This window comes from Artemia sp. Qi Xiang Cuo, chromosome 1 (assembly GCF_049724085.1).
Source record: "Artemia sp. Qi Xiang Cuo chromosome 1, ASM4972408v1, whole genome shotgun sequence".
NCBI classification, from domain to species: Eukaryota; Metazoa; Arthropoda; class Branchiopoda; order Anostraca; family Artemiidae; genus Artemia; species Artemia sp. Qi Xiang Cuo.
This window is the reverse complement of record NC_142794.1, coordinates 44,982,603-44,997,404: the sequence shown is the minus strand read 5'-3', so window position 1 is coordinate 44,997,404 and position 14,802 is coordinate 44,982,603. Positions and strand designations below refer to the sequence as shown.

Here is a 14,802-nt window from a genome sequence, read left to right as displayed (position 1 = left end):
CCAGCTCGGAAAAGTAAAAAAATAGCAACCCACACACCCCAAATCTTAGGTTTCAGACAACACATACCTATGAAAGACTAAGAAATCCAACTCAGAAAAGCCCGAAATAGTAATTTACATATCCCAAATCATAATTTTCTGAAAGGACACACCTATGAAAGGCTAAGAAATCTAGCTCAGAAAAGTCAAAAATAGCAAACTAGTCATCCCAAACTATAGGTTTCAGACAACAAACACCTATGAAAGGCTAAGAAATCCAGCTCATAAAAGTCAAAAGTAGCAATCCATCCATCCCAAATCATAGGTTTCAGACAACACACACCAACGAAAGACTAAGAAATCTAGCTAAGAAAAGCCCGAAATAGTAATTTACAGATCCCAAATCATATGTTTCAGACAACACTCACCTATGAACGGCTAAGAAACCTAGCTCAGAAAAGTCAAAAATAGCAAACTAGTCATCCCAAACTATAGGTTTCAGACAACAAACACCTATGAAAGGCTAAGAAATTCAGCTCAGAAAAGTCAAAAGTAGCAATCCACCCATCCCAAATCATAGGTTTCAGACAACACACACCTATGAAAGACTAAGAAATCCCACTCAGAAAAGCCCGAAATAGTAATTTACATATCCCAAATCATAGGTTTCAGACATCATTCACCTATGAAAGACTAAGAAACCTTAGCTCAGAAAAGCCTGAAATAGCGAAACTACTCATCCCAAACTAGAAGTTTCAGACAACAAACGCCTATGACGGACTAAGAATCATAGCTCTGAAAAGTTCAAATAGCAAACTACACATCCCAAATCATAAGTTCCAGACAACACACACCTATGAACGGCTAAAAAATCTAGCTCAGAAAAGACAAAAATAGCAAACCACTCAACCCAATCATAGGTTTCATTCAACACACGCCTATGAAAGTATAATAAATCTAGCTCAGAAAAGTAATAAATAGCAAACTACATATCCCAAATCATAGGTTTCAGTCAACACACACCAAAGAAATACTAAGTAACCTAGATCATAAAATTCAAAAATAGCAAACTACTCATCCCAAACTACTGGTTTCAGACAACATTCACCTACTAAATACTAGAAAATTATAGCTCAGAAAAGCCTGAAATAGCAAACTACACATCCCAAATCACAATTTTCTGACAACACATACCTATGAAAGGCTAAGAAACCTAGTTCAGAAAAGTCGAAAATAGCAAACTATACATCCCAAATCATAGGTTTCAGACATCACACACCTATGAAAGACTAAGAAATCTAACTCAGAAAAGCCCGAAATAGTAATTTACATATCCCAAATCATAAGTTTCAGACAGCATTCACCTACGAAGTACTATATCCCAAATCATATGTTTCAGACAGCATTCACCTACGAAATACTAAGAAACCTTAGCTCAGAAAAGTCTGAAATAGCCAACTACTCAACCCAAACTCGAAGTTTCAGACAACAAACACCTATGAGTGACTAAGAATCCTAGCTCTGAAAAGTCCAAAAAGCAAACTATACCTCCCAAATCATAATTTTCTGAAAGGACACACCTATGAAAGGCTAAAAAATCTAGCTCAGAAAAGTCAAAAATAGCAAATTAACCATCCCAAATCATAGGTTTCAGTCAACACACACCTACGAATGACTATGAAATCCTGCTCAGAAAAGTCAAAAAATAGCAACCCACACACCCCCAAATCATAGGTTTCAGACATCACACACCTACGAAAGACTAAGAAATCCGGTTATGAAAAGTCAGAAATAGCAAATTACATATCCCAAATCATAGGTTTCAGACAACACTCACCTATGAACGGCTAAGAAACCTAGCTCAGAAAAGTCAAAAATAGCAAACTAGTCATCCCAAACTATAGGTTTCAGACAACAAACACCTATGAAAGGCTAAGAAATCCAGCTCAGAAAAGTCAAAAGTAGCAATCCACCCATCCCAAATCATAGGTTTCAGACAACACACACCTATGAAAGACTAAGAAATCCAACTCAGAAAAGACAAAAATAGCAAACTACATATCCCAAATCATAGGTTTCAGTCAACAAACACCAACGAAAGACTAAGAAACCTAGCTCAGACAAGTCAAAAATAGCACACTACTCATCCCAAACTATTGGTTTCAGACAACATTCACCTACGAAATACTAGAAAACCTTTGCACAGAAAAGCCTGAAATAGCAAACTACACATCCCAAATCATAATGTTCTGACAACACATACCTATGAAAGGCTAAGAAATCTAGCTCAGAAAAGTCGAAAATAGCAAACTACACATCCCAAATCATAGGTTTCAGACACTACACACCTATGAAAGACTAAGAAATCCAACTCAGAAAAGCCCGAAATAGTAATTTACATATCCCAAATCATAAGTTTCAGACAGCATTCACCTACGAAATACTAAGAAACCTTAGCTCAGAAAAGTCTGAAATAGCCAACTACTCATCCCAAACTCGAAGTTTCAGACAACAAACACCTATGAGTGACTAAGAATCCTAGCTCTGAAAAGTCCAAAAAGCAAACTACACCTCCCAAATCATAATTTTCTGAAAGGACACACATATGATAGGCTAAGAAATCTAGCTCAGAAAAGTCAAAAATAGCAAATTAACCATCCCAAATCATAGGTTTCAGTCAACACACACCTACGAATGGCTAAGAAATCCAGCTCAGAAAAGTCAAAAAATAGCAACCCGCACATCCCAATTCATAGGTTTCAGACACCACACACCTACGAAAGACTAAGAAATCCGGTTATGAAAAGTTGGAAATAGCAAATTACATATCCCAAATCATAGGTTTCAGACAACACTCACCTATGAACGGCTAAGAAACCTAGCTCAGAAAAGTCAAAAATAGCAAACTAGTCATCCCAAACTATAGGTTTCAGACAATAAACACCTATGAAAGTCTAAGAAATCCAGCTCAGAAAGGTCAAAATTAGCAATCCACCCATCCCAAATCATAGGTTTCAGACAACACACACCTATGAAAGACTAAGAACTCCAGCTCAGAAAAGTCAAAAATAGCAAACTACATATCCCAAATCATCGGTTTCAGTCAACACACACCAACGAAAGACTAAGAAACCTAGCTCAGAAATGTCAAAAATAGCAAACTACTCACCCCAAGCTATTGGTTTCAGACAACAATCACCTACGAAATACTAGAAAACCTTAGCTCAGAAAAGCCTGAAATAGCAAACTATACATCCCAAATCATAATTTTCTGACAACGCATACCTATGAAAGGCTAAGAAATCCAGCTCAGAAAAGTCGAAAATAGCAAACTACACATCCCAAATCATAGGTTTCAGACACCACACACCTATGAAAGACTAAGAAATCCAACTCAGAAAAGTCAAAAATAGCAAACTACATATCCCAAATCATAAGTTTCAGTCAACACACACCAACGAAAGGCTAAGAAACCTAGCTCATAAAAGCCTGAAATAGCAAACTACTCATCCCAAACTATTGGTTTCAGACAACATTCACCTAGGAAATACTAGGAAACCTTAGCTCAGAAAGGCCTGAAGTAGCAAACTACACATCCCAAATCATAGGTTTCAGACAACACACCTCAACGAAAGACGGGTGCTCGGGGAGAGCCTTTGAGGGTCTGTGGGTCCCTTGAGGGCCGGGGGTCCTTGGGGAGCTCGGGGGGACCTTTGGGGACCGGGGGAGGGCCTGGGGGGGTCTGAGGAGGGCGGTTGGGGGATAACATTTCGAAATTTTTACTTTTGAGTTTACTTTTTTTTGCGGCGCATCCCTGCGGCGCATCCTGTGGCGCGTTCCTGCGGCGCATCCCTGCGGCGCACCCCTGCGTCGCTGTCCTGACCCGCGGCGCAGCCGTGCGGCGCATCATGAGGTGCTTTCCTGGCCCCCGGCGCATCCCGACAGCACGTCTCTGGGCTGGGGGACCTTTGGGGGCCGGGGGAGGGCCTTTGGGGCACAGGGAGGGCCTTTGGGGCACAGGGAGGGCCTTTGGGGGTCCGGGGGGGGGGCAGTTGGGGGCCTGGGGGACATTTGGGGACCGGTGGAGGGCCTTTGGGACCCCGTTGGTCCTTTGGGAGCCCGATGTGCCTTTGGGGGGCCCGGGGATGGCCTTTGGGGGTCTGGGTGGGCCTTTGGGGGCGTCGGTGGACCTTTGGGAGCTTGGGGGGCCTTTGAGGACCGGTGGCTTCTTTCGGGGTTGGGGTAGGAGGATTGGAACCCTTTGGGGTTGGGTTAGAGGACCTCACAACATTGTTCAAATGAAACTTGTGTATTATAATGACCACAGAGTTTCACCATTAAATTCCCTTCTAAAATCTCTTCAAAAATCATCTTTTAAAATGTCTCTAACTGTTTCGCCGAAATAGTTCCATAACCTGTCTAAAACAGTTTCGCCCAAATAATCCCTAAACGTAATTCAGCGTGTTCCTTTTGTTTTTGGCATCTCTGCGCTAATGCATTTCAAATTAATAAGAAACCTGATTCCCGCGCTAAAACAATTCATCGCTAAGATGTTTCTTGGAGAATTGTTTCCATGGCCTATGGCTATTAATATCCTTTGGAGTTCGACCAAAAGAGTCGTTTCCGAGGCAAAGACATTATTGACTTGGATTTATTCCTGGAGAATCGTTTCTAGGCGAAAATTTTTAAAGTCTGACAGATGATGTCATTGGTTGATTGATCTGTCAAGAAAGGGGGATTAATTTGTTGTTTCTAAGGGGAATTATTGATTCACGATAGGTGAATTGAGGTCGACAGCACAGGTGTTCCAAGGTCGATGTTGTTGTTGTTGTAAGTGCACGCTCTCAGCGAATGTCAAGGTCGATGTTGTTGTTGTTGACACACTTTGATTAAGCAATCAAGTTCTCGGAAATTCACTTCCCCCTCGAGTCCTAGATCAATAACATTGTTCCCGTTAGAATTCAATGCGCATGTGCAACCTTCGTTCCGGAGTTATTACACATAGAAACATCAAATAAATTGACCTTGGAAAAAGAGGTCATTGACCGATTACGCAATCATTCTCCCTAGGGAGGCTATGCCCATATATGGAGCCCTGTCAGTATTAAAAATGCTGACATGACCACGTGGTCATGTTCGGACCTCCTGAGGCCTTTCTACTACCTAGTGGGAGAATACTGAATACATATCTTTAAGTATTCAGTGCGAAGCTAATTTTAAGTTAGGTATTGTTTAGGTATAGGTTTATGTCGTAGTCAGCAGCCAAAGGAAGACGCTAGCATTAAATATGGATCGATTTTTAAATTGACAGACAATATAATACCTTAAACCATCGGTTATCAGCCGCAAGGCTTTGTCGCCGGTAATATCAACGGCTATAAAAACGAAGAAAAAAGAAAGACGATAGATTAAAAGCAATGAAATCATTCACGACAAAACTGGACTGCAAATTTTTAGACATAATCCTATTCGACGAAGAAAAAATATGTGAGGAGAAAAAAAAGAAGAAAAAGCAAAGAAACAGATCAGCACAGAACAAAATATACACATAATTTCTAACGTTCCGTGTATGTAGCATATAAAAATAAACTATTCCACTTGGCTAAATTAACTGTTATGGAAATATTCGCTATACTTTTTTCCATCATTAACAAATATTGATAATGGTGGCGGACGACATTTTTTAAGAGGAGGGACGGCCATGGTTTGGTCTCAATAGGTTTGTTGTCGAAAATCTTTGAGTTGTGTTTTGCAAATTATACCCCGCTCATTAGCTTCTGTTTCCTGAGATGCTGGGTTGCCAATTTGCTTGAAGTGTTTGTACTTCATTGCCGGTCGCAAATACAGTTTTGCTGGCTTATTTGTCTATATCCTTGTCTGTATATGTTGCTTATCATTTCTATTGCTCGGAATTTGCCTTATTTAGGTAATTGAGGGGTCTGTATACCTTGATCAACTAGATTAACATTTTTCATATATGAAGATTGTTGTTTAATTTCTCCACACATGGAAGCTATACCATTTAGAAATTATGTATCAAGACTATCACAGTTTTTATCGAAAATTAAGCGTTTCCTTCTATTAAATCGGAGTTTGGTTCTATTAAATCGGAGTTCGGTCAGGTCTATTTGAGAAAATGTTATCTGTCCTTGTCCCTCTAGTTGTACAATAAGAATCAGAAAAAAACAAATTTGTTTGTCCAAATTTCCTGGAATTTCCCATCAATTTTCACATAATTTACTTTTTTGGCCTTTCGACATGTCTACTCTATACCCCCTTAAAATATTGAACCGCTCGTTGCTATTTGAAACAGAAGTGTAATACTTTATGAGTTTATTCTGCAACTTGAAACAAAACAATGTATGATAGGATTCCAGTATTTTTGGAGAAAGTATTATTATCAGTGATGATGTTGTGGTACAGACTATTTGACATAGCTTAAAAGGATAACTAGCACTTTATATTTCCCGTGAAGACTAGAGCAAATTTTTCAAAAGAAATTTTATGTTTTGCCTTTATTTTTAATCGTAGTTTATATTTTTACGGTACATGTAATATGGAATATATTTTAGCCTTATTTTATAGTACTGTAGGTCTACAGTATTATTGAAAAGCTAGTTTGCCAATCTTTCTTTAAAGACTAAGCTATTTCTTATGCGTCGCTAATATTACGTTTTTGTTTAAAAGGTATCGCTGATTAGAATGACTGCTGATGGGCGACTTCCCGCTGCTGAAAGACGTAACTACAAAAATGTCTTTGATGCAATTTTGCGAATGGTCCGTGAAGAAGGTCTTTTTACCCTTTGGAGAGGAGCCATACCAACAATGGGCCGAGCAATGGTAGTCAATGCTGCTCAACTTGCATCTTACTCACAGGCCAAACAAGTACTCATGTCTACTGGTAAGAGTCTTTTAAGTTTAAGGGTAAATAATTTTTAATCTAGAGGCAAAAGGGCTAAAACCTTGTGGACGAAAAGATCAATATCTAAAAGATTCATCTACCTAGTTTGACCCCTCCCTTCAAAGTAAAAGTTATGATTATGAACATGCCTAAAAATATCTAGGGCTCCCCTCTATCTCCTTCCTCCAAGAATAATTTAAAACCAGCTGCCATAAAATTCACCTGTTTGTCCCTCCCCCCCCCCCCACCAGACAGGGAACCAAGATTTGTTTTCTCTTTGTAGTGCTTCGTCATTTTCTTTTTGTACGAAGTCGGGATTTAGTTATATTACGAAGTCCGGTTTTAGCATAGTTTCAATAAGAATTGAGAGCCACCAATGTTGCTGGTTATTCTGTCTAGTGGATTGATTTCCAGTCTCACCCTGGGATCTCAATGCACGTTTTTGTGACAAGCAGCAAACCTTCTCCAATTATCAACAAAACTTACTATAGGTTGGTTGTAAAAAAAATATTTACGTGGAGCTATCAAAATAGAGCCAATAGATATTAGAGGAAACAAATGAAAATGGCATAGTTAGAAAACTAGTATAAGTGTCTCTAGTAGTGACTCTTAAGAAACTACTATACTAGTGAGCTCCAGTTCATGTTTACATTCTAATAAATTTCTTGTATATACTCCCTTTATGTTGTACTTCAGTTTAGTCATGTGTGATTTGTTGGTTAACGTGAAGAGTCGTGAGTTTCCAATTAGACATGCGATCCAACACTGGCCCATACAGCTTAATCCTTGACACTGGTCTTTACTTTTTGGGTATTAATTTTCCATATCCTTTGATCGTAGACTTTACCATTATACCATCGACGATATTTAAAAAAAAGGCACGGATGACTTTAAAACCCATGATAAAATCTAGTAGCCCAGAAATTGATGTATTTTAATTTTGTTGACTAATTTTGGTTCCCGTTGCTACTTGTAAATAAAGGACTGGAATTAGTTATGGGAAATTATGAGGGATGTTTTTTTTTTTTTTTCAAAACGCATAACAAAACGGGTACTCGATGGATTTATTTATTTGCATTCTTCTGTCAGAGTGTAGTTTAAAATTTTTAACGTTATCTTCCTTCGTAAAATGCCAGAAAAGGGGTGGGGAGGTGAACGTTATTTTGCTGTTTTATTTTGTATGTTTCGTTACGTTGTTTCCTTATATTAATTATGTCGAAAACAAGTTGTAAATAAACAACTGTAATTCATTAAGAAGCACGTCAGGGATCCTCAACAAATGAAATTTTCGACACACACATAAAGAAAATAGCACCCAGTGGATCGTATTTATTTTTACACTTTTATCAAATTGTAGTGTGGAGAATAAACCAAATACTTTTAGCTTCCAGGATAAGATGCTAGAAGACGTAAGGGAGTGGATTGAGACTTACCATTATGTAGTGCATCTTCTTCTGCTCCTTCAAAGAAATATGGTTTAAAAAATAATTAGATAATTAGAAACACTGAAAGAGTTCACTTTCTGGCGTTTTAATTAGATTGCAAACTCGTTTTGTTACGACACAAAAGGGTTATTACGTAAGAAGGGCATAAGTCGAACTGCTTTTTAAATGCATTTATCCTCATCATATGGGTTTTCAACAGTCACTTAACAACCAAGAAGTTGCACTCAGCGGGACTTTTTTGTTCACCGCTTTTGATCTGTAGTTCATAATAAAGATGTTTCCGAATATGCACCTTGAGGAGTGTAATGTGGAATACTGCCACTGTGTGATTTAAATCAGTTTATGTTTGTAATATTAAAGTACACACTACACGTTGTGGTCTTCATCGGAATAAAAATTGAAACAATTTAAATTTCGATTTTCTAGGTATATTGAACCTAGGGAAAGTTTAACGCTTGACTGTGACAAGTATTAGAGTGGACAAAATGCGGAATTAAAGAATCTCTGCACTACATTAGTCAGAATTTGAAGTAAATTTCTAATAACATACGGTAACCTTGCCTTGTTAATTTAGTGCTCTGGTGCTTCAATACTGTTTGAGATAACCTTGAAAATATAATTTTTTGCGATAAGTTGATGGATGGCTATTAAATGATGGCAATGCCTTGAGGGAATTAAAGACCCAATTAATACAAGGTCCTCCCAGCTATGCAGGCAAGATAATTCAACCTCACAATGCTGGCTTTTACTACCCAGGAAGCGGTGCATATATGACTATCTGATAATGATATACGCAGTATATGCCCAAATAAAGCCACATTATGTAGTTGCACACCGAATTCATGGTGAAGTAGTAACATATTTCAAAATACATTATATTTACTCTGGTTAGCAAAACAAGGTATCTGCAATATCTCAAGAATCTAGAGATCGAGCTGGGACCTTCAGGAAGTATTTCAGGGTCAAGTAAACCTCAAACTGTGACTTGGGGAGGGGACAGAGGTAAATCTTAAGAAAGTATGCGTATCAAGTCTATCAGAATAGCACATTCACAATATCTTGGGAACTGATTGGGGGGGGGGGGTGCAGTTCAAGCTTACAGGGGGGAGGCAAGAGGACTTCTAACTCTGTGTTTGGGAGGTGGAGATAGCCACAATTGTTGTCTTTGATCCATCAATGCTTCTGTGCTAAAAGTGTCCATGGGAGCTAGAATTTGTTTACGTCTAAGTAGCGAGGTTAATCCAAAGACTATATGTACGAGAATATCAATATGGCGCATCTAAAATATTTTGGATTGGGATGGAGGGGCAGAAGGGGCGAGGGCCAAAAATATGTTATCTACAATCCATCTAAACGCCTTTGAACTTTAATCACCTGGTAGACCTATAATCTATTCACGGTTAAGTAGTAAGGTAAATCAAAAGACGCTATGTGTTGCAAGGTGATCAAAACTTTGTTTGTGTAATATTCTGTCAACGGCTTTGGGGATCAAGCTGAAAGTTTTAGGGAGTGTTTGGAGGGTGAGTAGACCTCAGAACTTGACTTGAGGGGAGAGGCCAAAGGGAAGAGTCCGAAGATTGGTCTTCAATCTGCTTAAAATTCTTTGTATTATGAGCCCCTCTTGGACTACGTCCCCTCCCTCCGAAGTAACGATGCAGAACGAAAGAAACCATGTGTACCCAGGTTATCAAAATATCATGCCTGCATTATCTCAGGAACAGCTTGAGAGAATGAGTTGAAATCTTCAGGGGGTTCTCGGGAGTTCCTCTTCAGGGGTTACTCTTCGCCCACCCAAAATTATGTTAGTAAAACTGTTATTAAATATTTATTCGACAAAACTACTGTTGATTGAAAACCTCTGTACAGCAAAACTTTTGTACAACATTTAAGTTACAATCCAACATTTGGTTCTAAAGCAAAAAAAAAAGTGACGAAACAGCGCAATTGCTTATCATACTAACCAACAATGAAATTGTTATTTAAAAACAAATAAAATTTGTTTAAAGAAGTTTTAATAGAAAGAAGCTTTAAAAAGAAAAGTAAAGAGTCATATTAAAAACTGAGAAGAACAGAAATAAAGCCCTATGATAGTCTAAACTTAAAACGGACAGAAATTACTATCAATAAATAAATGAAACCCAAAACGAAAGGAAAATTATTAATCACATCAAACATAAAGATAACAGATAAAGATAACATAAAGAAACACAGAAACACAAAGATAACAGATTTAGATGAATAAACGGGTAATAACGCAAACAGATATTAAAATAAATAATCAATTCTAGCTTAAACCAGACAGAAATTACCACAAAAAAAGAGTTGTGCTAATTCCCCCCGAATCCTCTAAAGTCCATAGCGTCATTTGCGCTTTGCTGAAAACAAATATATTTCAAACATTTCCTCTTTTATAATTCTAATTTTGAAAAATTCAAATTTTCTTAGACTTCCAGGAATTAATATCATTGTTAATACGTTATACATTGAAAATATATTAAACAGGCTAGTCTACTTTCATTAGCTCTTTCCCATAATCTTGATTATTATAATGATTTTTATATCTCTTATTTTTTTGACGATGTTTTGAAAACAAAAACCACACTGAATAAAACACAAATGACACTCGAGCCGTTTAGACGGTTTGAGAGGGAGGGGAAGTAGCCCTACTCTTATTTGTAAACCTTGACCAGCCATGATATTGTTTATTTTTGCTTTGTTGTTTTTCATGTCATGACAAACAAAAAACACACTCCCCGAAATACAATTTGTTTTCATGAAAAAAAAACAATCATTTTCATTATAGAAGTGTAGAATATGCCTCAACAACAGCTGATATTTAGGAGCTCCCTTAGGTCTTTCAAGAATAATTTAAAGAATTATTTAGTTAAATGTCGAAAAGTTAATGCTAGTTTAGATTGATTTTTACATTTAATTTATTTTACTTTGAATATTAAATTTGTTGTTTTTACTTTACCTAAGTAACGTGGTTGTAGGTCTGTGCAGGGTGGGAGGAACCGTGGTGTTAAGATTTAATTGTTTTATTTATTGCTGAGGCGTAAGGTTGTGTCGAAGAGGGAAGTGGGAGCCATACTGCATATTAGTAAAGAATATTTTTATGTTTATAGATCTCAACGTACATTTTGACGCAGAGCAAGTGTATTTAAAGTTTGTTTATCTCCTTTTTTGCATTAAATAAGCTCGATTGAACCCTAATCTTAAAGAATTACAGTAAAACATCATTGATGCTTTGGCCTTTAGAAGGTTTTGGGTGCGATGGCCCTACTCGTGTTTGCGGTGATTCCTGTTTTGATTAAGTTTGATTTGATATTCATTTTAATTATTATTCGTTTTCGGATCCGTTTATTTCACTCTAGAAGTATCTGTTATCTTTATGTTAAGTTTATTAATAAAAATTAAACTTAAAAAATGCATATATTTATATATATAATACATGAAAAACAAAGTCATTCAACTAAATATTCTAGCCTGTCCATGAACTTGCAAAAGCAAGTTGTCCTAGGGGTGTGCTAGGAATAGAAAAAAAAAGTTTTAGTACTAAATTTTTCTTATGTTATGATATGATTAGTACTTATGTACTTATGTTTGATGTGAGTAGTTAATTTAATTTCTGTTTTTAGATTTTATTTATTAATTGATAGAAGTTTCTGCCCGTTTTAAGTTTCAATTATATAGGTCTTTATTTCTGCTGATCTTAGGTTTTGATATGACTCTTTACTTTTTCTTTTAAAAACTTTACGAAAACTTTTTTTTTTGAATTAATCAACAGGGACTGGATCCCTATAAACTCCATACACCTGCATATTTACTTAGTGTTGCCCACCCCTCTTCCTCCTTACATAATTAAATTTGCAGCTTCTTTAACACGTTTCCATCTCCATCACTGTGAATTTTTAATTTGGCTCCTGAATTTTTTTTATTTATTTTTTCTCTTTTTCTTTTTTTGTGATAAAGGATTTTTGTAGACAATTTTATGCGATGACATAGCACAGAGGTAGAATACTTTCCTAGTATGCAGATGGTCGCGGGTTTTGAGACCTCTGGACGCAGATCTCTCTAAGAAAATTTTCATTATTCTTATAGGTTACTTCAAGGAAAATATTGTGCTTCATTTCTGGGCTTCCATGATTTCTGGTCTCGTCACAACAGCCGCATCTATGCCAGTTGATATTGCCAAAACTAGGTAAGTCACCCTCCACCTTTTTTTTGTATTTTTCAAGTTGTCAAAGAACTATAAGTTTCCTATCATTTCGCTAGGAGCCTTTTTTCCGAAACTATGGGTCTTATTGCAGATAATGATGGTCAATATAATAGCGTTGACTAAATAAAAAGTCTCTCCAACGTTTTTCGTCTTTTATTTTTTCTTTTTCGGGCTCATTGTGTAGAAAGAATCGATGGCCATGGAAGCTTGGGGAGGGCTCATTTGACCGCAAATTAAAAGTTATGGTACTTTTTTCAAGGACCGATCGGACGGCAACCTGACGCCTTTTAAACGCCCCTTGTGCCCAATGCCTCTGGAACCTCATATGGTGCCGGATCATGTGTGGTATATGGTAACTCTTCAATGTATCTGTGTTAGCGAAAACAGTGGAAAGGTACAAAAAAGGCTCTTCCAGAGAAGACATAATCCTTGTAATCCCAGAGGCAAGGGTCCCAAATTATTCAACTAATCTAAATAAAACAGAGGCTCCTTAGATACAGTTCGATTGAAAGAGTAGACATTTTACACCCTGTTGAAATCAAAGTCGTACAAGGATATTAGATCTGTATGATAAAAGGGCCCAAAGTGAGGTTGTTTGTACCTTCCCAACAACCTTCCCCTTTCCTCCCATAGTCTGAATATATAGGCCTGTTGTACCTCATTTGACTCATTATTATCCAGGGACTATTTAGGGTATGGTCCTAAAGAGAAATTACAATCAACAATGGATGACAAACATAAAAAGGATACAAAATAACCATAAATAAACGTGTCTGTCTTCAAGCCCTCTAAAGGCTAGTATTATTTGTACTTTACTGGAACAGTATTAATTTTTAAAAGTTTATCTTATTTGTTTTAACACTAAAAAAAAAAAAAAAAAAAAAAAAAAAAAAAAAAAAAAAAAAATCAGTACTTTGCTATCTTCCAAAAATTATATATTTCGTTATCAGCACATTTTTCAATTTAGTTTTATTACTATAAATTATAGTAAGTCCTCATCTATGTTCTTTCCCTTTTATACGTATAGAAAGCTAATTGGTTATAGGCAGAAAGATTCCTTTATTTCCATCAGTTTACAAAGGAAAAGGAAAAAAAAAAAAAAAAACAATAAAAAAAAAAAAAAAAAATTAAACCAACCAAATAAACATACCCACTACTAGAAGGTCAAATAATCAGTGCGCATTGGCTCAATTAATTATTTAAGTCACGTCATCAACAACAACAAGAAAAAAAACAACTAAATCCCGAATTTTACAAGGGAACCACTTTCACCCTGCGTCTCGACTAAAAGTAAACTTTTTGACCTGCGACTTAGATAAAGAAACGGATTCAGAACCCCCAACGCTGTCTGGGAGGCTATTCAAAGGGTTACCGCCACGTGATGAAACAGTATTAATTTTTAACAGTTTATCTTATTTGTTTTAAAACTAAAAAAAAAAAAAAAAAAAAAAAAAAAAAAAAAAAAAAAAAAATCAGTTCTTTGCTATCTTCCAAAAATTATATATTTCGTTATCAGCAAATTTTTCAATTTAGTTTTATTACTATAAATTATAGTAAGTCCTCATCTATGTTCTTTCCCTTTTATACGTATAGAAAGCTAATTGGTTATAGGCAGAAAGATTCCTTTATTTCCATCAGTTTACAAAGGAAAAGGACAAAAAAAAAAATATATATTAAACCAACCAAATAAACATAGCCACTACTAGAAGGTCAAATAATCAGTGCGCAGTGGCTCAATTAATTATTTAAGTCACGTCATCAACAACAACAAGAAAAAAAACAACTAAATCCCGAATTTTACAAGGGAACCACTTTCACCCTGCGTCTCGACTAAAAGTAAACTTTTTGACCTGCGACTTAGATAAAGAAACGGATTCAGAACCCCCAACGCTGTCTGGGAGGTTATTCAAAGGGTTACCGCCACGTGATGAAACAGTATTAATTTTTAACAGTTTATCTTATTTGTTTTAAAACTATAAAAAAAAAAAAAAAAAAAAAAAAATAAAAAAAAAAAAAAATCAGTACTTTGCTATCTTCCAAAAATTATACATTTCGTTATCAGCACATTTTTCAATTTAGTTTTATTACTATAAATTATAGTAAGTCCTCATCTATGTTCTTTCCCTTTTATACATATAGAAAGCTAATTGGTTATAGGCAGAAAGATTCCTTTATTTCCATCAGTTTACAAAGGAAAAGGACAAAAAAAAAAAAAATATATATATATATTAAACCAACCAAATAAACATAGCCACTAC

At 36.3% G+C, this 14,802-nt stretch overlaps 1 protein-coding gene across 3 annotated transcripts in view; it reads left to right on the top strand.

Annotated features, from left to right (window-relative positions):
* The window catches only part of LOC148956370 (mitochondrial 2-oxoglutarate/malate carrier protein-like), a 79,452-nt gene that overhangs the window by 47,357 nt on the left and 17,293 nt on the right, over positions 1 to 14,802 (top strand). For all 3 annotated transcript variants that reach the window (XM_089107582.1, XM_089107541.1, XM_089107614.1), the window contains exons 4-5: positions 6,667 to 6,880; positions 12,427 to 12,526. In XM_089107582.1, coding sequence (XP_088963708.1) covers positions 6,667 to 6,880; positions 12,427 to 12,526 — 314 coding nt within the window. The remainder of the gene's footprint in view (positions 1 to 6,666; positions 6,881 to 12,426; positions 12,527 to 14,802) is intronic.